This window comes from Microcaecilia unicolor, chromosome 7, assembly GCF_901765095.1.
Source record: "Microcaecilia unicolor chromosome 7, aMicUni1.1, whole genome shotgun sequence".
In the NCBI taxonomy this organism is placed as follows: Eukaryota; Metazoa; Chordata; class Amphibia; order Gymnophiona; family Siphonopidae; genus Microcaecilia; species Microcaecilia unicolor.
This window is the reverse complement of record NC_044037.1, coordinates 25,531,912-25,556,552: the sequence shown is the minus strand read 5'-3', so window position 1 is coordinate 25,556,552 and position 24,641 is coordinate 25,531,912. Positions and strand designations below refer to the sequence as shown.

The 24,641-nt window shown below is 42.9% G+C and overlaps 1 protein-coding gene across 1 annotated transcript in view; it reads left to right on the top strand.

The window, feature by feature from the left end:
- The window catches only part of STAG2 (stromal antigen 2), a 583,303-nt gene that overhangs the window by 321,196 nt on the left and 237,466 nt on the right, over positions 1-24,641 (top strand). Inside the window, 3 exon segments of the mRNA XM_030209778.1 lie at positions 12,450-12,539; positions 13,348-13,551; positions 23,351-23,421. Coding sequence (XP_030065638.1) covers positions 12,450-12,539; positions 13,348-13,551; positions 23,351-23,421 — 365 coding nt within the window.

Sequence of the window (24,641 nt, the reverse complement as noted above, 5' to 3'; positions counted from 1 at the left end):
GTACTACTCACTGTGCTAGCCGAATTCAAGCAGGAAATAGCAATTGGTAACATCATCCTCCTCCTTCAATTCAACATGTCTAGTGCATTCGACATGGTAAACCATAATATATTAATAAGATTACTCGATAAGTTCGGGATTGGTGGCAACATACTTAGCTGGATCAAGGGTTTCCTACCCAAAAGAACGTATCAAGTAAAATCAAGCATGTCACCACCGTGGAAAGCAGACTGTGGAGTACCACAAGGATCACCCCTATCGCAGATCCTCTTCAACCTAATGTTGACCCCACTAGCCAAAACCCTTTCATCTATGCAGACGATGTCACTATATACATCCCTTAAAGATCTACACTGACAGAAGTCACAAACAAAATCAAGATCGGCCTGGACACTATGGACTCCTGGGCAAATCATTCTAACTAAAACTCGACAAAGAAAAAATACACTGTCTCATCCTCTCATCCCAGCAGAACAAGGACAACCCCACAACTATCAACACCTCAGACCCCACCCTCCTTGTCTCAGACAGCCTGAAAATCGTCGATGTCATAATAGACTGCAACTTAACACTAGAGAGCTAAGTAAAATCCACAACAAAGAAAATGTTCTTCTCAATGTGGAAACTCAAATGTTTAAAACAATTCTTCCCGAGGGAAATATTTTGCTACCTGATTCAATCAATAGTACTAAGCGAGGTAGACTTTTGCAATGGAATTTATGCGGGATGCAAATAACAAATCTTGAGGAAACTCCAGACCGCTCAAAACACGGTGGCAAGACTTATCTTAGGAAAAATGCGATATGAAAGTGCTGCACCCCTCTGCGAAAAACTACACTGGCTCCCTATCAAAGAATGCATCGCCTTCAAAATCTGCACTATGGTTCATAAAATCTACAGAGAAGCACTGGGATACATGACAGACTTGATCAACCTACCCACCAGGAACACTTCCGCATCAACATGAACATACCTAAATCTGCACTACCCTAGCTGCAAAGGGCTAAAATACAAAAAAACTTACACATCCAGTTTTTCCTACATCAGCACACAACTGTGGAATGCACTACCAAAAGCCATGGAAACGACATACAACCACCTACACTTCAGAAAAACACTTAAAAACTCGCCTGTTTAAAAAGGCATACCCTTCTGAGCCAACTTAAATGCCTGATTTACGTAGGAAAACAACACTAAAGTTCGTAACGACCATTAAACAACTATACCGAAGTATGATTCCTTTATGTGATCCTTCCACATGAACCATACTTACCACAATATAACCTTGTATTTGTTTACTCCGGAGGCTAAATACACCTCTCCGGCACTATGTAAGCCACATTGAGCCTGCAAATAGGTGGGAAAATGTGGGGTACAAATGTAACAAATATTTTTGGGATGTTAGAATAAGTAAAACAAAATTAGATCATGCTTCCAAAAATTTTGAGAAGAAACCGTCAGGCAGGCGTTTTCAGGGCTCCTGGCCTCCAGTTTTTGCGGCTCTTCTGTTTGGATCCACACAGTGCTTTAGGGCCCAGGATACTCTTGAGAAACCCTCTACATAGGTCAAGCGACCTAGGTCCCCTGGGATGGGAGCCCTGGTGCTTATTCCTTTCTCCTTTAGCTTATGTAGAGGACCACTGGGGTGTAGATAGCCCAGAAGCGGGGATGCCTTATTCATGGAAGATTCATTAACAGAGTTGGGAGAGCTATCCTCGGAAGAAGGGGATGACTCCCCCAGTAGTCTGCTTGTTTCATTGTGAGGAGCTAACCTCCTTTATTGATCAGGTTGTCATCACCCTTTTCATTTCCACATCCGTGCAGGAAACAGGTTCTCAGTGGGGATCCCATCCTAGGAGTTTTGAGAAAATCATCTAAGCCTTCCCACTTTATCTAGCTTTTAGTGGAATGAGAGGTCCAGATCTGGTGCTTGGGGCACTAGGTTGATGAATAAATTGTACCCTCTTCCTCATGAGGGCCTAGATCATCTTTTTAAAGACCCAAAGTGGATGCCTTGATGGCGATGGTGATGAAAAAGACTCAGTTTGGCCCTGAGTGATTTTCATGATAACCTAACTAAAACTTAGGCACGAATAGTCTATCCAGACTTTCTGTTATGTCAAGGCATTGAATTGCTGCCTATATAACTAAATATCACTTCTAATTTTTATCTGTTATCATAAGCTGCTGCTATTTATTTATTTGTTGCATTTGCACCCCACATTTTCCCACCTACTTGCATGCTCAATGTGGCTTACATAGTACCGTCAAAGGCGTTTGCCCAGTCGGTTTCTTGTCTTTCTTTCCTATCATTTTGATTGGTATTCCCTTCTGTTTTTAATGTAGTGTATGTAAACTGCCCTGTCATGTCCCAGTGGAGTTGTTCTTTATAAACTGGCTTTCTGTTCCTCTGTCCTTGGAGTTCAGACAGCTGTCTGTGGTGACTGTGTGGTGAGAACAATATTATGCTGTGTTCAGTAGCACCTGCTTTCACTGAAGGTGGTTCTTTTAGAGTTGGTTGGGAGTTCTCTCTCGTCTTGACTACTGCAACCTACTCCTCACTGGCCTCCCACTTTACCATCTATCCCCCCTTCAGTCCGTTCAGAACTCTACTGCACGTCTTATACTGATATACTCACTGATATACTCACACCACCCCTCTCCTCAAATCACTTCACGGCTTCTGATCAGGTACCGCATACAGTTAAAGCTTCTCCTACTAACCTACAAATGCACTCGATCTGCAGCCCCTCCCTACCTCTCTACCCTCATCTCCCCTTACGTTCCTACCCGTAACCTCCGCTCTCAAGACAAATTCCTCCTTTCAGTACCCTTCTCCACCACCGCCAACTCCAGGCTCTCCGCCCTTTCTGCCTCGCCTCACCCCATGCTTGGAATAAACTCCCTGAGCCCATTCGCCAGGCCCCCTCCCTGCCCATCTTCAAATCCTTGCTCAAAGCCCACCTCTTCAATGTCGCCTTTGGCACCTAACCACTATACCTCTATTCAAGAAATCTAGACTGCCCCAACTTGACATTTCGTCTTTTAGATTGTAAGCTCCTTTGAGCAGGGACTGTCCTTTCTGTTAAACTGTACAGCGCTGCGTAACCCTAGTAGCGCTCTAGAAATGTTTAGTAGTATTCACATTTATTTGCTAGCCTTGATGGAGGTTGGCAGTCATTGACTGGCTACAAAATTGGTCAGTGGATACAGTCTCCAAACTGCATTTATGCAAACTTCCCTTCTGGTGTCATGTCCCCAGAAGACAGATCTCGATTCAGTTAAGACGTCAGGAGGTAAATCTCGAGTGAGGGATTTGGTCTATTTGTGAATGTCAAAGAAGAACCCTCATTCTGAAGTGAGCTCCAAAAAGGGTCAGTCCTTTTGTGGTATGAGACGATTGGGAGGCAGTAGCTCCTTTTCCTCCAATCCTGCCCTCTTCTAAGGTTCCCACTGAGAACTCTTTTTGAAGGTGCAGGTGGAAGCAGACTTCACTTGTATCTTTGGGTGGACCCTTATTGCCTGCAATCGGTGGATTTTAGAGATAGTTTTGGTTATGCTTTTGAATTTGCACAACCTGCTTCATATTCTTTTATGGTGTTGCCTTGCATTTGTGGGTCTCTAAAGAAGGGTACTCTCAAATCAGTGCCTATTTAGGAGCGAGGAACAAAGAGGCAGATACCTGCAATGCTTCAACCGGCAGGAACAGCAGATCACAAAAGCAACAAACAAAATAGTTGTGTGAAAAAGGCTATTGTGTCAAGAATATTGTGTCCCAATAAATAGTAAAATAATAATTAAAAAAAACGTCAGTACATCAGTTCCCAGATAAATCAGTAATTCAAATGAAAGATATAGATAGTGGGATGCTTGTATACAAATTCTTGAGAATACAGTGTGAGTAGTGACTGGCACAGAACTATTCAGCAGTATTACTTACTACAAGTCAGAATTAGCATACACAAAGACAGATACTCTCACTCAAAAAACCTTTGTAATGGTTAAGAGTAAAAATTGTGCAATGGGTGAAAAGTGGGTGCTGTAAAAGTATCACATGCAAAGGCTAGCAGTGGCACATACCTAGAGGGGTGTAAACAAAATGCACTTTTCTCTAGAACTAACAAGGAATGGCAATTCTGAAAACATATTAAAACAATTTTAATGGACTGTAATTGGGCCAGTGAAAAAGTAATATATAGAAATAAAACAAAACACAAAGAAAATGAGACCTTTTTTATTGGACTAACAATACATTTTTTGATCAGCTTTCAAAGGTAATCCTTTTTCAGATCAGATTCTCTGATCTGAAGAAGGGTTACCTAAGAAAGTTAATCAAAAACGTGTTGTTAGTGCAATAAAATTTTTTTATTTCTATACTAGTAAAAAAAGGCCCGTTTCTGACACAAATGAAACGGGCGCTAGCAAGGTTTTCCTTGGAGTGTGTATGTTTGGGAGAGTGTATGTGAGAGTGACTGTTTGAGAGTCAGAGTGAAAGTGTGAGTGTGTGAGAGAGAGAGTGAGTCTGGGTGTGAGTGTGTTTGTGAGAGAGTGTGTGTGTGAGAATGAGAGTGTGTGCAAGTGTGTATGTGAGAGACAGTGTGAGAGTGTGGGCGAGAGAGAGAGAGTGTGTGTGAGACACAGATTCTCTGTGAGAGTGAGTGTATGAGACCAAGCGAGTGTGTGAGTGACTGTGTGGCACATAGAGAGTGAATGTGATACAGTGTGAGACAGTGTGTGAGAGTGAGAGTCAGAAAGACATTGTATATGAGAGAGAGAGTGTGAGCCGTGCCCTCCCAATCCATGGCCATCTGTCCCCTGCCCCCTCCATTCATCCTTTTCCAGCAATTCCCCTCTCTCCCTGAGCCCTGCCCTCCCAATCCATGGCCATCCATGTTTCTCTGTCACCTGCCCCCTCCATTCATCCTTATCCAGCATTTCCCCTCTCTGCCTGAGGCCTGCCCTGCAATCCATATCCATCCATGCCCATCTGTCCCCTCCATTCATCCCTATCCAGCAATTCCCCTCTCCCTTAGTCCTGCCCTTCCAATCCATGCCCATCCATGCTCCTCTGTCACCTGGCCCCTCCATTTTTCCCTATCCAGCAATTGCCCTCTCTCCCTGAGGCCTGCCCTGCAATCCATATCCATCCATGCCCATCTGTCCCCTCTATTCATCCCTATCCAGCAATTTCCCTCTCTCCCTGAGTCCTGCCCTCCCAATCCATGCCCATCCATGCTTCTCTGTCCCCTGCCCCCTCCATTCATCCATTTCCAGTAATTCCCCTCTCTCCCTGAGCCCTGCCCTCCCAATCCATGCTCCTCTGTCCCCTGCCGCCTCCATTCATCCTTTTCCAGCAAGTCCCCTCTCTCCCTTCCATGACACCCCCTCGCATCCATGCTCCTCTCTCTCCCATGTCCCAGCCTGGCCCGCCATCTTCTCCCCCCCCCCCCCCTTCGCATCCATGCCCCCCCCCCCCTTCGCATCCATGCCCCCCCCCCCCCTTCGCATCCATGCATCCCTTTTTTTTTTTTCTTCTTTTTAACTTTACCTCCGTGGCGGTTCGTGCAGCGAAGCGTCAGGGAAGGAGGCGGCGCTCCCGACGTCTAGCTTTCCCTTCGCTGTGTTCCGCCTAAGACGGAACACAGCGAAGGGAAGGCTAGACGTTGAGAGCGCCGCCTCCTTCCCTGACGCTTCGCTTCCGGATTTGTTTGGTTTGACGTGAGGGCGGGGCAGAGATGGCTGGCTGGCTTGAAGGCTTCACACCACGAATCCACGAACCCTTCAGCCTGGGAGTGACGTCAGATGGCTTCATGGCTTCACAGAACGTTATCCTCAGAACGTTGAGGGTGCGTTTTATTATATTAGATATTAACTTTAAAAGTGGACTAATACAGCTATCACACCATTTTATTTCCAATGAAAAAGAAATTCAGAGCAAAAGCTTATTTCCTTAGCATATGCAGCAGATGAATCCAGGAACTGGTGGGTTGTGTCCATTTACCAGCAGGTGGAGATAGAGATTACAAAGCTGAAGGCAGTGATACCAGATGGTCAGCTCCTCCTTCACTTCAGTATATCTCTAGCAGGTGGTAAACTGTGTCTCTGCAGTTCCTGGATTTGTCTCTTGGGCCTGCTCCTGGGCCTTTTTTCCAGTTGAGCTTAGGGGGTGTTTGGGCTCTGTGCCAACTTTAGGGGCATACCTGGATCCCTGCCTCACCCCTTAGTCCCTTTCCTCCCAGAGTTTGGACTGTTGTTTGGCCTGAAACCTCTAGTCCACAACAGATCTCTGTTTACTGCTGTTCGGGACACAGGCTCTGCAGCTGCAACAGGGTAGCAGGTTGTTAAGAGAAGCCTTGGGGTAGCGCCTCTGAGTCGCTGTGTGTGTAACCTGCTGAGCCGGTTTGGCGGCAGGTTTGCCTGGGAGGTCCCACTGTCGGCGGGAAGTCTGGCTGCGCGTCTCAAGTAAGTGCATATTTTTTCTGCCATTGGGGGAAGCGCAATATTGGCAGCAGAAGCCACCTTAGGAGGCTCGTATTGAGAGCAAGCATTGACAGCAGCGGGGTCGTGTGTTACCGAGTGCATGGAGGCACATTCAGGCACCCAGGGACTTCCTTTCTCCTGAGTGGGATTCCTGCTCTGAGGCGCCGGGCGCGTGCGGCATTTTCTTTTGGCGTCTCCTGATGCGGCTCTCGCTTTCTGGCTCATGGCTGCATTGGCAGCTTTGGAGTCAGCTGGACTGCAGGGTTCATCTCCGGGGGGAGGGGGGGTGCTTTCCTCTACTGTGGGGGACCCCTTCAGGCTTTGTACGGACCTCTCCTGATTCGGGGGAATTGTTTTGTTCCTATATTTCATCCTTTTTTTTTCTCTCCACGTCCACTGTTTTATTGACTTTTGCTTCAGCATTTTGTCTGTGGCCTGCTTTACTACCCTCTGCAGTAGATCTGGTGTTCCAGGAGAAGCAGCTAGGCGCAGCGTTGAAGGTGGAGTCGGTGGGACCCCTCTCTGGTTCCCCCTCGATAGCTTCGGGCTCGGGAGAGTTTATACGCCCATCTCGGGTGGATGGGTTCTAGATGGCAAGGCTTTCCAGAAAGAATCTGATGGTCCTTCTGTGATGTGCCTTGTTCTTCAGGATGCATGTCAACTGATCTGTGGGCTTCTCTGGGGCTGGGGTCTTCTGACCTTTCTCCCAAATTCATTTTGCTGCTCCATATGCATATATGTTGTAGAACTCTGGTAGGGGAACTAACAGTTCCTTTTTAGTTCAGCCTTTGGAGATTTCTGGCTTGTTCCCTGTCTGTCTCCTCTGATGGACCCTGTCCCGAAGCTTAGCGGTAGGGTCCATTGCTCCCCTGTCTTCCTCTATTCAGAGGGAGTCTTTTCAGGGCAGTCCCTTTCTGCACAGAGGCAGGAGGAATCGCCTGAGCTGGAAAGCCATGTTTGCCTAAGTGGGTGCTTTGATGGCAGCAGTTTCCAATAGGCCTCACTGTGGTGAGTTAAATTTTTCTTATTATTTTTGCATTGGTTAAAGGCTGTTCCTGGTGTGGGCTCCTTGTGTGTTGGGTCTCTGAAAGGGATTTGCTATTTTTATTTACAGACTTTTCGGTCCCCTCAGTTTTTTCTCTGAGGGCAGTTGCTTAAACACCCTGAAAGTTTAGTGAAGGGAAATCTTGCCTCACCAATCTATTACATTTCTTTGAAGGGGTGAAGAAACATGTGGATAAAGGCGAGCCGGTTGATATTGTGGATCTGGATTGTCAAAAGGTGTTTGACAAAGTACTTCATGAAAACCTCCAGAGGAAATTGGAGAGTCATGGGATAGGAGGTAGTGTCCTATTGTGGCTTAAAAACTGGTTAAAAGATAGAAAACAGAGAGTAGGGTTAAATGGTCAGTATTCTCAATGGAAAAGGGTAGTTAGTGGGGCTCCTCAGGGGTCTGTGCTAGGATCGCTGCTTTTTAACATATTTATGTTTAAATCATTTTTATTCATAGCATTCCTCAATAAACATTGATTCACATTAACCGCGAGCTTTTACTTTTTCTTTTCTCCTGACATTAACTATCTTATCTACCCTCCCTCTTCCCTCTCCTGTCATTTTTGACATATTTATAAATGACCTAGAGATGGGAGTAACTAGTGAGGTAATTAAATTTGCTGATGACACAAAGTTATTCAAAATAGTTAAATCATGGGAGGATTGTGAAAAATTACAAGAGGACCATATGAGACTGGGAGACTGGGCGTCTAAATGGCAGATGACTCTTAATGTGAGCAAATGCAAAGTGATGCATGTGGGAAAGAGGAACCAAAATTATAGCTACGTCATGCAAGGTTCCACGTTAGGAGTCACCGACCAAGAAAGGGGTTTAGGTGTCGTCCTCGTCGTTGATGATACGTTGAAACCTTCTGCTCATTGTGCTGCTGCGGCTAAGAAAGCAAACAGAATGTTAGGTATTATTAGGAAAGGAATGGAAAACAAAAATGAGGATGTTATAATGCCTTTGTATTGCTCCATGGTGCAACTGCAACTCGAATATTGTGTTCAATCCTGGTTGTCGCATCTCAAAAAAGATATAGTGGAATTAGAAAAGGTACAGAGAAGGGTGACGAAAATGATAAAGGGGATGGGACGACTTCCCTATGAGGAAAGGCTAAAGTGGCTAGGGCTCTTCAGCTTGGAGAAAAGACGGCTGAGGGGAGATATGATAGAGGTCTATAAAATAATGAGATGAGTGGAATGGGTAGACGTGAAGTGTATGTTTACACTTTCCAAAAATACTAGGACTAGTGAGCATGCAATGAAGCTACAAAGTAGTAAATTCAAAACGAATCGGAGAAAATATTTTTTCACTTAATGTGTAATTCAATTCGAATTCATTGTCAGAAAATATGGTAAAGGCGGTCGCTTACCAGAGTTAAAAAAAGGTTTGGACAGCTTCCTAAAGGAAAAGTCCATAGACCATTATTAAATTGGACTTGTGGAAAATTCATTATTTCTGGGATAAGCAGCATAAAATGTTTTGTACTTTTTTTGGGATCTTGCCAGGTATTTGTGACCTGGATTGGCCACTGTTGGAAACAGGATGCTGGGCTTGATGGACCTTTGGTCTGGCCTGGTATGGCAATACTTATATAATAAATTCCAAAATACAAAATTATTTAAAATGATCAACAGATCATGATTATATAGAGTAAAATAAAATTGGCATAAATATCCATAAATTATATATCTAACGTGCAAACTAATGTGAAATACATTAAAAAATGACTTTTAATGTTTGGTTGCATTCAAATATAGAGAGTTTACAGAAACACTGGAAGAGCTGATTCCTGGTTTAATCCACTAGGTGTGACTAATGGATTTATGTTTTGAATATCAATTTTTGTTCTTCCTGCAACAGAAGTCTGTCTACATCTGCTCTCCAAAAAATGTTGGATTTGCTTACAGCCACAAATTATAACTGTTCAAAACATAATGTCCTACTAGTATTTTTTTGTAATGCTTTTCAATTGATTGCACTTCTTTTCTGTGTTTGTTTTTATGCAAGGGCATATCACAGTGTAAGTTACACCTTCTGACTTGCAATTGGAAAAAGTCTTAATTTATAATTTTCTTTTGTCACCGGATGTTGAAAAAAATGTTGTCTTCAAGTTGTCCTGATATGTGGAGCAATGATTACAAGGACAATGTCCAACTGTTGGTTTTATTATTGATGTAATTCATAGGCATAGCTGATGGAGCTCTAACATGTATTTCAGGTTCTTGCATCTTTTAAAAGCCACCATCAGTTCCTTACTAGAGAATTGTGGAATACCTTAGATAATATGTCTGTATTGTTGAAGTATTTGCATGATGTCATGTGAAATGTGGTCATTATAAAGGGTGCATATCATTTTATCTTATGATTTTGGTACCAGTTTGGGATTCAACAGAGCTTTCCTATCTGTCATACGACTCTTGTTGAACATAATATAATCTAAGAATAGCCATAGTGGATCAGACCAATGGTCCATCTAGCCCAGTATCCTGTTTCCAATAGTGGCCAATCCAGGTCACCCTTTTCTTATGTGTTTCAGTGGGTATCCTCTTCCACAAAATTTCTGTGTCATGATATGAGATTGATAAATGTAGTCAACTTTTTCTGAGCAAACGGATTTGACCCTTAAAAATGGACACAAGGGTAGGTTTCTTTTTTTTATTATGTTTTATTTATAACCATTTAAATTTTTACAAGTGATAAAACAACTTACCGGAAATACAGAGAAAGGAATATATAGGAATTATTTCAGTCAGGTAATTCTATTCTCTTCCTTAGACCACTAAATAGGAAGAGTGAAACAAGACAAGGAGATCAATTAAACAGTAAACAGAAAAAAAAGTGGTATTAACCTGATTATCCCCAGATATTACTCGTCTAATTCATTATTCCACATTGATCATCTGGTTGGCTTCTTCAAGGCCAATACGGTGTATAGTCAAATCATTTAATTGAAAACATACTTATTGTCCAATATTAGTGAGAAACAATACATCTGATTACATTCTTTCTCTTTAAAAACCAGAAGTTATTTAACAATACATATACTTATGTCTCTAATTCAAATCCCACTGATTAAAGTAATCCCAGTTTTCACAGGCTTTACTCCATTTAAAGTAATAATTGAGGAAATATTTTTGAGGAAAACTTTAGGAGTCATACCCTGAACTCTGGGAAAACAATAATCTCGATATTAATCTTCTATAATATTCATTTTATTGGGGTAGGTTTCTTTTTAAGATCTGTGGCAGCTTGTTCAGGGGAGGAGTGGCCTAGTGGTTAGGGTGGTGGACTTTGATCCTGGGGAACTGAGGAACTGAGTTCGATTCCCACTTCAGGCACAAGCAGCTCCTTGTGACTCTGGGCAAGTCACTTAACCCTCCATTGCCCCCATGTAAGCCGCATTGAGCCTGCCATGAGTGGGAAAAACGCGGGGTACAAATGTAAAAAAAATAAATAAAATAAGGGCACGTTCAGAAGTCTTGGATTATCATATATATTACTTACATATGTTAACTTAAATAATGCTTTATTGTACAACATTGAATAATTCAATCTATACTTAAATTTCCTATTTTTTTTTCATTCCAGGGGTGAAACCCTCGCCTTTATTGTGTGATCTGCCATACATCACAACCCACTGTTTTGGGGTTTTTTTCTCTTCACTTCTTCAAAGCCACTACTCCTTTCTTGGAGCATTGTCTATTCTCAGTTATTTAAGTCGAGTCAACATATTACAGCAGCTTTACATGAGTAGCAAGTTATTCATCTTCATGAAAATACCACTTACCCCCTTGCATCTTCACTTTGGGAGTCACCCATATGTGTAGCTGGTCCTATCCTGTTTGTTTTTGGAGAAAGTGAGATAAGTTCTCCTTGGACAGCAGGATAAATGAGCTATATAACATTCCCACTTTTCCTCATGATTTAAATGGCCTAGCCTAGAGGGGAGGTGGTGCCAGCACACACATGCGCAGAGGGATTTTGTAGACCTTTCTAGGATCTGGGACAGCAATATAGCCTGGCTCTATCAGGATGATGTCATGGCTGATTTATCCTTCTGTTCAAGGAGAAAATGTGTTAATAGGTAAGCAACGTCACTTTTCCTGTGTACCTTTTTTGATGAGATTATTATTTATTAATTTATATTTTGCTCACACCTTTTTCAGTAGTAGCTCAAGGTGAGTTACATTCAGGTACACTGGGTATTTCTTTGTCCCTGAAGGGCTCACAATCTAATTTTGTTCCTGAGGCAATGGAGGGTTAAGTGACTTGCCCAAGTTCACAAGGAGCAGCAGCGGGATTTGAACCAGCCACCTCTAGATGTCAACACCAGTGCTCTAACCACTAGACCACTCCTCCACTCCAGATTAGACAAGTAAATTAGAGAAGGAGAAAGTGAGATTAGAGCCCACCTCATTTTCTTGACTCTTATTTAACTTTGAAGAGAAAATAAATAGAATTGCTTTGTGAAAAACAGCTCTTCACTTTAAGTTGCCTGTTAATGAAGTACCGATTCATCTTTCTGAAATTTTCTCCCCTTTCTGGCTGGCTGGCTACCATATTCTAACTTTAGAATCTGTTATAGGTCTTCCCTTACTATGTCCTTTCTAGGGCATCCACATTTAAGCACATTAACTACCAGTGGTGGTCTATGTGTCTCTGGGACACTAATCTATTTTGACTCCAGTTGGTGGCTGGAACATGTTCAAATAAACTATGTAATATGAAACTGTTACTTATGCTTTCAGTTGTTTAGTAGAAGGAAAATAGCACAATCGATTGCATCCCTTGGGTTCAAAATGGATGACTAGTGTGTGTTTGTGTGTTATCTACACTACAAAGTAAAAAAATATAAATTTTGAACTAATCATGTTTACGTTTTAAAGCATTTCTATTTGTGGTTTAACAGTATTCCATAGATGCAGAAAAGGTAACCAACCTCTTGCAGTTGCCGCAATATTTTGATTTGGAAATCTACACAACGGGGAGGTTAGAGAAGGTAAGGTAACTGAATGAAGTCTACTGTTCAATAGACATGAAGCCCAAATCAGATTTTTTTTTTCAAATACTTTTACTGGTCATGAGTCTTTGGTAGATATGCTTTCTTTTAGTGTCCCTACATTAAACTGAGTTTCTTTAACTCAGAACTAGAGGTGCTTCAATTTGCTTCACTATGATAAACCCCATGTTATGATTAATTATTCTTTACTTGGTAGATAACATGCTTGCTTTCAGTATCCCTACATTAAACTGAGGTTCTTTAACTCAGAACTAGAAGTTCTTCAATTTACTTCACTGTGGTAAACTACTACTACTATTTAACATTTCTAGAGCGCTACAAAGTGTACGCAGCGCTGTACAAACACAGAAGAAAGACAGTCCCTGCTCAAAGAGCTTACAATCTAATAGACAAAAAGTAAAGCATTTAAATTTAAAATATTTAAGCAGTCAAGCACCAGAGAACAGTCACAGAAGGACTGAAGATGTTGAAGGGTGGTCAGTGTGATTAGGTGTAACTCTGGTTGGAGTAGTGGGAGAAGGTGATAGAAGAATAGAAATGGGTGAGGTAAAGTAATGAGTGGGTTGATAGGGAGGTTATATAAGACATGTTATGATTAATTATCCTTTACTTATACTATTTATCGCTACTTAAATATTTCATGTAGTGTAAGATGGGAATTGTGAACACTTAAGCAGTGATATGTAGGATGAGTGCATATCACTTCATTACGTGCCATATATTGAACATATTTTGTTCTCCACACCTTAGTTAGCAACACTGTAACATATCATTCCTTCTTCAACAGCATCTGGAGGCCTTATTACGACAGATCAGAGATATTGTGGAGAAGCACACAGATACAGACGTTTTGGAAGCATGTTCTAAAACATATCATGCACTCTGTAATGAGGAGTTTACCATCTTTAACAGAGTGGATATCGCAAAGAGTCAGTTAATAGATGAGCTGGCAGACAAGTTCAATCGACTTCTTGAAGATTTTTTGCAAGAGGTTTGTTTTATGTTAAGTGTTTTTTAATGTCCTGACTCACTGTGCATTTCTCTTTTAGGAAGGGGACTTGGGCTTTTTTTCTGCTGTGCACAAATTGATATGGGTGGGTAAGGCAGACAAAACTTAAGGAACTGAAGATATTGTATATTTTAAAGAAGAGAAGTATAGGGGAGGTACCCTGCTGCATATATCAAATGTTAGAAACAGAAGAATAGCAATATTGGGTCAGACCAGTGGACCATGTAGCCCAGTATCCTGTTTCCAACAGTGGCCAATGCAGGTTACGAGTATCTGGCAGAAACCTAAATTCATATTGATAGTGATATTATTAGGTAGTGTTTCTGTAGAATGACCAAGGACAAAGGGGTCCTGTTATGAAGATGAAGGAAGGAAGACTCTAAAGAATTATTAGAAAAAAAATTCCACTTATAGAGTGGTGGATTTCTAGAACAGTTTTCCAGCAGAGGTGATATGAGCTAGCGCGGTGACAGAATTCAAGAATTAGGGTATGCAAAAAAGGATTGAGTAGGATCTATGACAACACAGTAGGTAGCATAAATGAGCAGATTTAAGAAAGGAAGTAGTCCTTATCACTTACTGCTAAAAATCACCCAGCCACTAACACCAGAATAAAGCCAAACGTGGAACCAACCAGCTTGTTCTATTGTTACTTGGGAGCAGGTAAAATCTGTGTTCAGCCTTTTCCTAAATATGAAAACTCACTTTCCGGGATCTCATTCAAGTTCCATGTTTGTTTGGCATTCCACCTATTAGAGAAATTAAACAGCAATTAAAACTATTGGGGAAAAGAGGGGAAAAAAGAAATGTAAAGGAAGAACCAAGAAGGAAATACAATTATCAATAGGACAGAAAAGAAATGATAGCAAAATTTCTGTTGTTCCCAGACTGCAGATGCCCCATGCCTGTCAACCTATCAGTCAGCCAACGAATACAGGCTTAGCTTCGAAGGTCTTAAGAAAATGTCTTTAGTCCTATCTTAAATTTCTGATATGAGGTTTCCAATATTAGATATCCTGGAAAGCTATTCTATTGAGAAGGTCCAGTGACACTAAATACAGAATGATGTGTAGTATCCAATACTGTAAATGAGAGGAACAAAGTACCATGGAGGGAAAGGTAAGAGACTAATTATCTAGATGTTACTCTGGTGTACAGCTTTTCTTATGAACCAAGGTAAGTATCTTGTGAGAGATCCTATGGCCCAACAATGCTGCTGATCTGACTTACTCTTTATAGTCACGTGACAGAAAAAGGAAGGATCTATAATCCCTCCTGTTACAGGAAGAGTGCTGCTACTAACCTGATAGATCAAAGGCTGAAGCCAGAAGTTATTGGAAATCCAGGAAAACACATTATGTGAATGCTTTCTGTAGGGAACATATAGGAATTCTACTGACAGGCTCAGGACCATGAGAAATCCTAACCTAGCTCATCACACTGTTGAACTGTCACATCAGCTTCTGTCTTGAGTGACTTGAGAGGATAGTACCATACAACACATAACGGAAGTCCTTTCACATTGTTATAAAAGTATGCTCAGAATCCAGGCCATCCACAATAAAGAGGGATCTAGGCCAGGCAATCAGCTCTCATGGGCTGCTACCTTAAGAAAAGAGGGGGAAGCAATTGCTCAGAAAATTTCATATCCCAACTAAATGGCCAAGACTTTCCCAGCAGACAGTTACCCGCTAGACTGGAAGGAAAATGCTCAACAAGGCCATAGTTGCATCAGCCACTGCTCTGTGGGGAGCTCCTGAGAACTTTGTTTGTAAATCCTATGGTTCTACATGCAGTAGAGCTTGGTCAGACCACAGTGGCATCTGATTAAAGGAGCTCCGTAGCATTACTTATTTCCACTGTATAAGATTCACCAGACATGGTTCCATCTGGGAACCGTTCTCTGCACAATAAAAGTGAAGCCACACAAGCTCTGCATACCATTACCTGAAAGAAGAATTCTGTGGTACTATCCAGGGGTTGCAGTGTCCAGTGCAGGACGTCGTATCATTCAGCCACTGTATACCGTTGCCTTCAGAGGAAGAGATTGGAGAAATTGAACTCTTGATTAAAGAGAGACCCAGCTCTGTTATGGAGGAACCCGTGGCTTTCCAAAAAAAAGTTTATCCTCTCTTTTTGGGATGGAGGGAGGTAATGATTTTCTTTCCTATTTGGCCACCTTGAAGCTAGAAACTGGCTTTACCTACTCCTAAGAATATGTATCTACAGTAGCCTGAGGCAGGGGAACCACCTGGCTGACAGAAGTAGCAAGTTCATCTTTTCAGAATAAAGGGATAAATAAGCCATTCTCTTCAAAGAGGAAGGGTTTCATCCACCCAAGCTTACTAAGGGGTTTAATAGGTGATTTCCTTGTTCTCCTTGTCCCCCCAAAATCAGTTGCCGGCAAGGGGGATGAGTGCACATGAGAAGAGACATAAGGAAGAGCTCCAGTCCAAGGAGCAATAGTACTCTTCTAGCTGGCATCTGCAATTAACAGGCCTGGTGCAATCACTCTCTCAGGCTCTCTTTTCCCCGTAATTGAAAACGTTTAATTTAACAGTGGAGTGGTTCTCTTACAGGGAACAGAAGATTGAAAAAGGTGGGAGCAATGGAGGAAGTGTGGGAGAAAAAGTGGAAGAAGGATCAGACCCTTCTGATCTAACCCTACTTTCTGACCTGCTCCTCCATAGGATCACCATAGGCAGTAACACTAGGAAAACACTCACCACCACCTACTGATGCATTGTGTGATCTAATCGAAGCATCAGAGAAAAATATGCTGACAGTGGCTTTGGTTTTGAAATGTCAGTGGACATTGTGTCTAAGGTGGTAAGCCACCCTTTTAGATTAGGCTGTTTGGAAAAGTTAGTGAAAGCCTTAGGGAAGTCTAAGCTCCCAAGGCTCCTGGAGGATAGGGTGCAGGGTTGTACTTGGAAGCAAGTGGTCAGTTTCTAGAAGCTGTAAAGTGGTGTTGAGGTAAGCTGGGGCCCTTGTCAACAGAGCATAGGGTTCTATCCAGAGGCCCTTCTCAGCAGAGCACAGGTTTCTATCCAGAAGGCAGTCTTTTCAAAGCGGCAGTAGTGGAGATTGCTGAAGTGTTTCCAGGGATTTGAGAAGTGCCCGCTGTTCACAATGAGTATTGGCAGGGTCCATGCTCCAGCACAGCTGTTGGGTAGGTGTCTGAGATGTGATACAGGTCCACCTCCAGTAAAAAAAAACATTGGAGCAGTGGATGTTAGAAGCGATACGTGAGGGCTATGCTCTGAAGCTGTCTTGCCCCCTTCAGATGTTTTATGGCATTCAAATGTGATTTCTTGCAAATGATGGGGACAGTCAGAGAGACTGCAACAGTTGCTGCAGTTACTGCTCTTAGAGGCCATTGTTCTGGTTCCTGCAGAGGAGTAGGACTTGATTAGGTATTCCATTTGTTTTGTGGTTACAAAAAAAGTTGAATTTCATCCCATTTTAGACTTGAAGCAGGTCAACAAGGCATTGTGGATACTGAAGTTTCAGATAGAGACTGTAGGGGCTGGTCATGGTGATGGACCATCAGGGAGTTTTTGACCTCACAAAGGTTTATCTTCCTATTCCTGTTGATCAGGAACACCAACATCATCTGTAGTTTGGTTCTAGAGAGCATTTTCAGTTCCATGCTCTCCTGTTTGAGTTGGCCCTTTTCAAAGTCGATGGTAGTAGTGACGTGGGTGGTTCCAAAGCAAGGTATTCTGGTACATCTGTACTTGGACGATGAGCTGATTTAATCAATGTCATTCAAAGCGAGTTGGTGATGGCTCTGGTAGTTTGCTTTCTGCAAGATTTAGGTTGGGCGGTAAATTATGTGAAAAGCAAGTTGGTTCCAAACCAGTTCTTGGTCATTTAAGGTCTCTGATATCCGTGGAGGAAAGGTGTTTTTGATTTGGGAAAGGACTCAGAGCTCCATTCCCAGATTGCTCAAGGCAATCTGACCCAGAGCATGAGACTACATCCAAGCATTTTGGGGGGGAGGGGGTGTCAGTGGTAGCCTTGGACCCTGGTTCACATTCCCTTACTGCAAAGATCATTCCTGTTCCAAAGGCCAATGGGGGCATTGTTCAGTGGGTGAGGTGAGGTCCAGTTTGGTTGCAAGAGGAGAAACATCAGTATAGATGTTTGGAGGTCCTGGAGTGGATCTTGGTAAAAAGGATGAGAGTCTGAACAGGTTGGGGGGGTCCATTGCCTGGGTAAGGTAGCCCTGGGTCGCAGAAATTTGGTTGGAACCAAGTGATCCAGTAGTTACTTGGAGATCACAGTTGTACATCAAGCACTATGGATCATCCTTCCATTGTTACAGAACAAAGCAGTTTGAGTTTTGTTTAATAATGTGACGTTGGTAGCTTACATCATTCATCAAGGGCACCAGGAGCAGACAGGTTTTGGAGGAAGTGGTTTCCCTACTCAGTTGGGCAGTGAGGCACCTCATGGCATCATTGGCTCTTCAGATGGCTGAAATTGAAAATATGTAAGTAGATTACCTGATCAGGGACCCGTTGGACCCCAGGGAGCGGAGGGCTGTTGCTGGGACACCTTAATCATGGATCTGATGGTGACCATGAAGAATGATAACGTACCCATGCTTAGAAGGCTTGTACCAGCTAAATTTGGTGGCAGCCTCAAGTGGGCCTACTCTGTGTTCCTTCTGTGGTTGCTGCTGCTCAGGGAGATCCAAGACTGGTAGTTCTTATAGCTCCCGACAGACCAAGGATGTCGTGGTATGCAGATCTCAACAGGTTAAAAGTAGAGGATCCCTTGACATTCTGTAATGTGGGGTGGGGGGGGGGGGCTTCTACTTTAGGGGCCCATATGGATGCTAGACAAATCACCATTGTGTTTTATAGCATGGATAGTGTGAGGGCAAGGTTGAGGAAGAGAGAGGTTATTCCAACGATGTGATCTCTACCCTAGGTTTTCTAGCATGCAGTAAGGTTGCTATTACCTGGTTGGAATAGCCTTGCCCTCTTGAGTTTCACCTTTGTGGCATAGGGTACGGATCATAGCTTGTTGCAGGAAGGCCTGGACAAGGGACTGGCCTTGAACTCATTGAGGTTCAATGTTGACAAGTGCAAAGTGATGCATGTGGGAAGGAGGAACCCGAATTACAGCTATATCATGCAAGGTTCCGCTTTAAGGAGTTACGGACCAAGAAAGGGATCTGGGAGTCATCGTGGATAGGACGTTGAAATCTTCAGCTCAATGTGCTGTGGCGGCTAAGAAGGCAAACAGAATGTTGAGTATTATTAGAAAAGGGATGGAAAACAAGCATGAGGATGTTATAATGCCATTATATCGCTCCATGTTGCGACCGCATCTGGAGTATTGTGTTCAGTTCTGGTCGCCTCATCTCAAAAAAGATATAATGGAATTGGAGAAGGTGCAGAGAAGGGCGACGAAAATGATAAAAAGGGATGGGACGACTACCTTATGAGGAGAGATTAAGAAGGCTAGGACTCTTTAGCCTGGACAGATGTGAAGCGTTTGTTTATGCTTTCTAACAGTAATAGAACCAGGGGACACAAGATGAAATTAGAATGTGGTAGGTTTAAAACAAATCGGAGAAAGTTTTTCTTTACTCGGCGCATGGTTAGACTCTGGAACTCATTGCAGGAGAAGGTAGTGACGGCAGCTGGCCTTGCTGAGTTTAAAGGGGGTCTGGACAGATTCCTGAAGGAAAAGTCCATTGATCGGTATTAAATTTTGGGTTTTTGCCAGGTTCTTGGGGCCTGGATTGGCCGCTGTCAGAGACAGAGTGCTGGGCTTGATGGACCTTTGGTCTTTTCCCAGCGTGGCAGTGCTTATGTTCTTATGTAGGGTTCAAATGGTGGTGATTGGCTGTTAGAAAACGGGTTGGTTAGAGGGGTGAAGCATTTCTCTGCTACAGCTTCCAGTGGTGCCTCCTTGGGATCTTTAATCGTGCCCTCCCTGCATTGGTCAGGTTTCTATTTCAGCTTCTTTGGGTAGCTTTATTTAAGGTTGTGATGCTGAATGCACCATTTCTGGTGGCTGTTTGCTCATCGAGAAGAATTTCAGCATTGCAGTCCCTTTTGTGTTGGGAACCCTTCCTGGTTATAGTAGAGAGGGTCATAATTCATTTGGTTCCTTTCTTACCTGAGGTGGTTTCTCCCTTTACATTAATTAGTTGGTTATGCTTCCAGTATTTCAGGATGCAGGGAATTTAGATAGCTTAGCAGATTTGTATTGGTTGGATGTGCATAGGATTTTGCAGAGATATTTAAAGGTGATCAATGAGTTCTGGAAGTCAGATCATCATTATGCTGGGGAAGAGAAGAAGCATTGTTGAAAGTGACAGTAGCTCAGTGGATCAAGGAAGCTATTGGATCAGCATATATAGTACACAGCTGCATGATCCTCCATAGATTATGGGCCCATTCCACCAGATCACAGCTGTTCTCTTGGGCCAAGCACAGTCTAGTTCCTCCCCATGATATTTGTAAGGCAGCGACCTGGCTGTCTTTACATTCCTGTGTCTAATATTAAAGGTTGGATCTTCAGTTGAGGGAGGACATGAACTTTAAATCTAGTGTGCTGGAGGCCAGCTTTATAGGACCTCCTCCCTAATTAGTTACTGCTTTTATTTATTTTTGAACTTTTATACCCCACTTTTTTCCACAGTCCTGCAAACTCAAAGTGGCTTACAATGTGCAGAATAGGCCAAATTACATTGGGAGAATTACAAATCTCAAAAGAATAATAGACGGAAGAGAGATGAAGAAAAGGGGAAAGGGCTAGAAAGACGGAAAGTAAGATGAGGCGATACAGAAGTAGGCAATCCAGGACAGGCCAGTCAAAGGTGGAGTCCAGTCGCTGAAACGACACTGAGTGACTAGAACAGCTTCCAGAGCAAGGCAATCCAAAAGAGGGCAGATGCGATATCCAAGATCGTCCAAGAAAAAGAAGCAGCATGCCACGAGCAGGACCGTGTGAGGCAGGATGTGATGAGAGTCGAAACAGCAGGCTGCAGAAGGCGCCGAAAGCAGCTCGTCAACCGTCCACTCCAGTTCCTTAGACGATGGCTGCAGCAGCTGGGAGACGCAGTTCCCAACAGCCCAGCCGCAACGGTCCACGCTGGAGACAGACAACGCTTGGCCGTACAGCTGACCGCATTCAACGTAGTCAGGGCCCAAGATGCCGACGGGCCCGGCAATGTCAACACAAAGCAGTAGGGACATTAGGCCTCAACATCCAGGAAACGGAAACTCAAGCATTTTTACTTCCCACACATCTAGACTGGACTGGAGGAATAATAAGGAAAAAGAAATTAGGGCTTACCTGCTAATTTCCTTGTGTCCCTCCAAACTAGTTCAGAACCCAGCCCTTGAAAACTAGTGTTTTGCTAAATATTCATCAAGATTAATTGTGCCTTATGCTGTTGACAAAATTGACATAGTAACATAGTAGATGACGGCAGAAAAAGACCTGCATGGTCCATCCAGTCTGCCCAACAAGATAATTTCATATGTGTATACTTTACCTTGATTTGTACCTGTCTTTTCAGGGCACAGACCGTATAAGTCTGCCCAGCAGGATTCCCCGCCTCCCAACCACCAGTCCCACCTCCCATCACCGGCTCTGGCACAGACCGTATAAGTCTGCCCTCCACTATCCTCGCCTCCCAACCACCAGCCCCTCTTGCCCCCACCTGCTCCGCCACCCTATTTCGGCTAAGCTTCTGAGGATCCATTCCTTCTGCACAGGATTTTTTTATGTATATCCCACGCATGTTTGAATTCCATTACCGTTTTCATCTCCACCACCTCCCGCGGGAGGGCATTCCAAGCATCCACCACCCTCTCTGTGAAAAAAATACTTCCAGACATCTTTCCTGAGTCTGCCCCCCTTCAATCTCATTTCATGTCCTCTCGTTCTACTGCCTTCCCATCTCCGGAAAAGATTTGTTTGCGGATTAATACCGTTCAAATATTTGAACGTCTGTATCATATCACCCCTGTTCCTCCTTTCCTCCAGGGTATACATGTTCAGGTCAGCAAGTCTCTCTTCATACGTCTTGGAACGCAATTCCCATACAATTCTCGTAGCTTTTCTTTGCACTGCTTCCATTGACAGTTGTTAAACTGTACTTGTTGCACACTGCCTTGGGTGAATCTCTTTTTAAAGAGGGTTAATAACTCCTGATAAATGAAAATACCTTTCCAGTGTTTTTATGATGGTAATTTGTGACTGAAGGATAAGCCAATTTAGGACTACTCTTTGAATGCAATGCTATTAGAAATGCAAAATACAACCGTCTGATATGTATAGGATGATGCAAATCCCTGCACAATTTTAAAAGCTAAAAAATCATCCTAGCCTAGCACTGGCAGCCAATGAAGGCATATCAAAGGAAGTTGCCCTATCAATTTTAAAAGCTAAACAAACAAAAAAAAAAATCATCCTAGCTTAGCACTGGCAGCCAATAAAGGCATATCAGAAAAGGAGTTGCCCTATCAGTCACAACCCCTTTAAAGATCAATTTAGCTGGAGCATTCTGTAGTACTTGGAGCCTGGCTCTTTGCTTCATCAAAACTTCTCTATCTCTCACGCTCTCAGTAATATAGTTGGACTAAAATGATAGCCTGCACCATTACTCTCGAGCTCGGTTGACAAGCTGTTATATATATATATATATATATATATATATATATATATATATAGCCTTTTATGTCTCAAAAAAACCCCTTACCATATTTGATATCTGATCGTGAAATATTAATGCACAGACCAAGCTCACAACTAAAACCCTAAACCTTTTAAGGACATGACTAAGAAATAATCAAATTATTTAAGACTGAACATGCTGTAGGAATATTGGTATCCAAATTATCAAGGCAGAGCAATTTGGTTTCCACCCCCTCCCCATTTAGTTCAAGCAGTGTTGCCTCATCTAACTAGCAGCTGATGAGTATATCCTTATCCAGTAGTGCATAGGTCTGGCCTACGTTTTCTGAAATGGCACAGGCAGCAATATATCTTATCTGCATGGGAATAAAAGGGAAAAACTCGGTTTCTTCAAGTCAACCCCAAATGAGTTAGGAAAATATTAAATAAAATAAGTAATAATGGGGAACCCTGTGGAACTCTACAGTTAACATTCCAAGGGTGAGAAATTTCAAGACCAAATTTCACCCTATAATTTCCATTCTTTGAGAAATTGCAAATTCTGGAAAATTCTGTTCCAGCAATACTCAATGACACTCAGTTTTAGGAGCATAATCTCATAATTAAAAAAAAAAAAAAAATCAGGTGCAGCCAAAAGATCCAGTTCTGCAACCTTCAAAGTAGCTAATGGGCTTTCATTACTTTTAAAGTATCTTGTCTTGTATCTTTTTTTTTTTTTTCCCTAGCTGTTCCCAACTGTAGGTCAGGGCCACTGATGAGGTTTCAGAAACAGGGGTGTTGCCACTCTCTCAGAGTCAACATTGGGCTGTGAATTGCTGTATGTTCACAAGCCCTGCCTCTTCCTCCTGTTTGGGCTTCCTGTTAGCCTGGAGACCCAAACATAGTCCTGGTGTTTTTGAATGCACACTAAAATCCCTGTGCTGTTACTGCTGTTGAAATTCTTCTGCCTTGGTGGAAGGAGAAGTGAATGAGGTTAGATGGCTGCTATTTTGTGTTTTATCTCTGGGTTCATAGTGGATGAAAGTTTGGGAAGCACTGTGTTAAGCTGCCTTAGACATATTTGGTTACAGTTTGAGCAAATGAAAAATGTTGTGTAATGTTTCTTTAATAGGATGAAGAACCAGATGAAGATGATGCTTATCAGGTTTTGTCAACATTAAAAAGAATCACAGCTTTCCACAAGTAAGTTCTTACAAAAAACTTTCTGGTATATGGAACATGCATTTAATGAACTTTTTACCCATTATAGAAAAGTGTTCACATTTTGTAAAATACAACTAATGTCTAGAAAGAATAAACTCTGATTTTAAGGCATGAAATTAATTTCTGAAAAGCTGTTTTCAGCAGAGGCAAAAGTCAGTCAGTCATATGGCCTGGTTGTTTGTATCAATTAAGGAATGTCAGCTTTCAAAAAATAAAGTAAGCATAGTTTGAACATGCACAGTAAGGGCTCTGTGTAATGCTGAAATGGCTGGTGCTGTTTAGTGTGTTAAAGATGTGTCTGGATTGTCCTGTATTTTTTGTGTTTTGTGAATTATATATATATATATATATATATATTTTTTTTTTTAATTTTAATTTTTTTTTTTTAATCAGGTTAGTGGTTCCCAAACCTGTTGCTATTGGCACCCTAGCCAGTCAGGTTTTTATTACATCAACAATGAATATGCATATGAGAGATCTGCATACCAAGGAGGCAGTGTATGCAAATCTCTCTCATGCATATTCATTATGGATATCATGAAAACCTGACTGGCTGGGGGGCCTCCAGGAGCAGGTTTGGGCACCACTATATTAGGCTGTTTCAGATGCATGAGTTTATTCCACCTTGCCAGCAGATAGATACAATTGTAGCTTTCCGTTGATACCATTGTGCTTCACAATGGTGATGTATACAAGGCATTTGCTAGTATTCTCTGTCTCCAGTAGATTGTAGCACTTGCTAGTCTGGTGCACTAGGCTTAAGAAGCTCCTTGCATGCCTTCCAAGCATATAGGCCCCTGATGGCGAACCTATGACACGCGTGTCAGTACTGACAGTCATAGCCATTTTCGGTGACACGTGGCCGCATACAGAGAAACAGCGGCGTTCCTTGCTGACACCTGGGGCGGATCGCCGATGCGCCCCCCCCCCCCCCAACTGCAGCACGACACCCCCCCCCCCCCCCCGGCGAAATCACCCCCCCCCCCCCCCCCCGGTGCATGTTTACTCTATGGGGGGAAGGGGGGTGCCGTGTGCGCTTCTATTGGCTCCCTTCGAGTCCTCCGCTAGTTCCCTCCCTGCTGCTCCCTCTGCCCCGGCTCCTGCACGGCCGTTAGGGGATCTTTGACCTCACTTCCGGCCGGCGGAGCAGAGAGCAGCGGAATGCCGTGGGGGACGCATCTCTGGGGGCCCTGTGATCG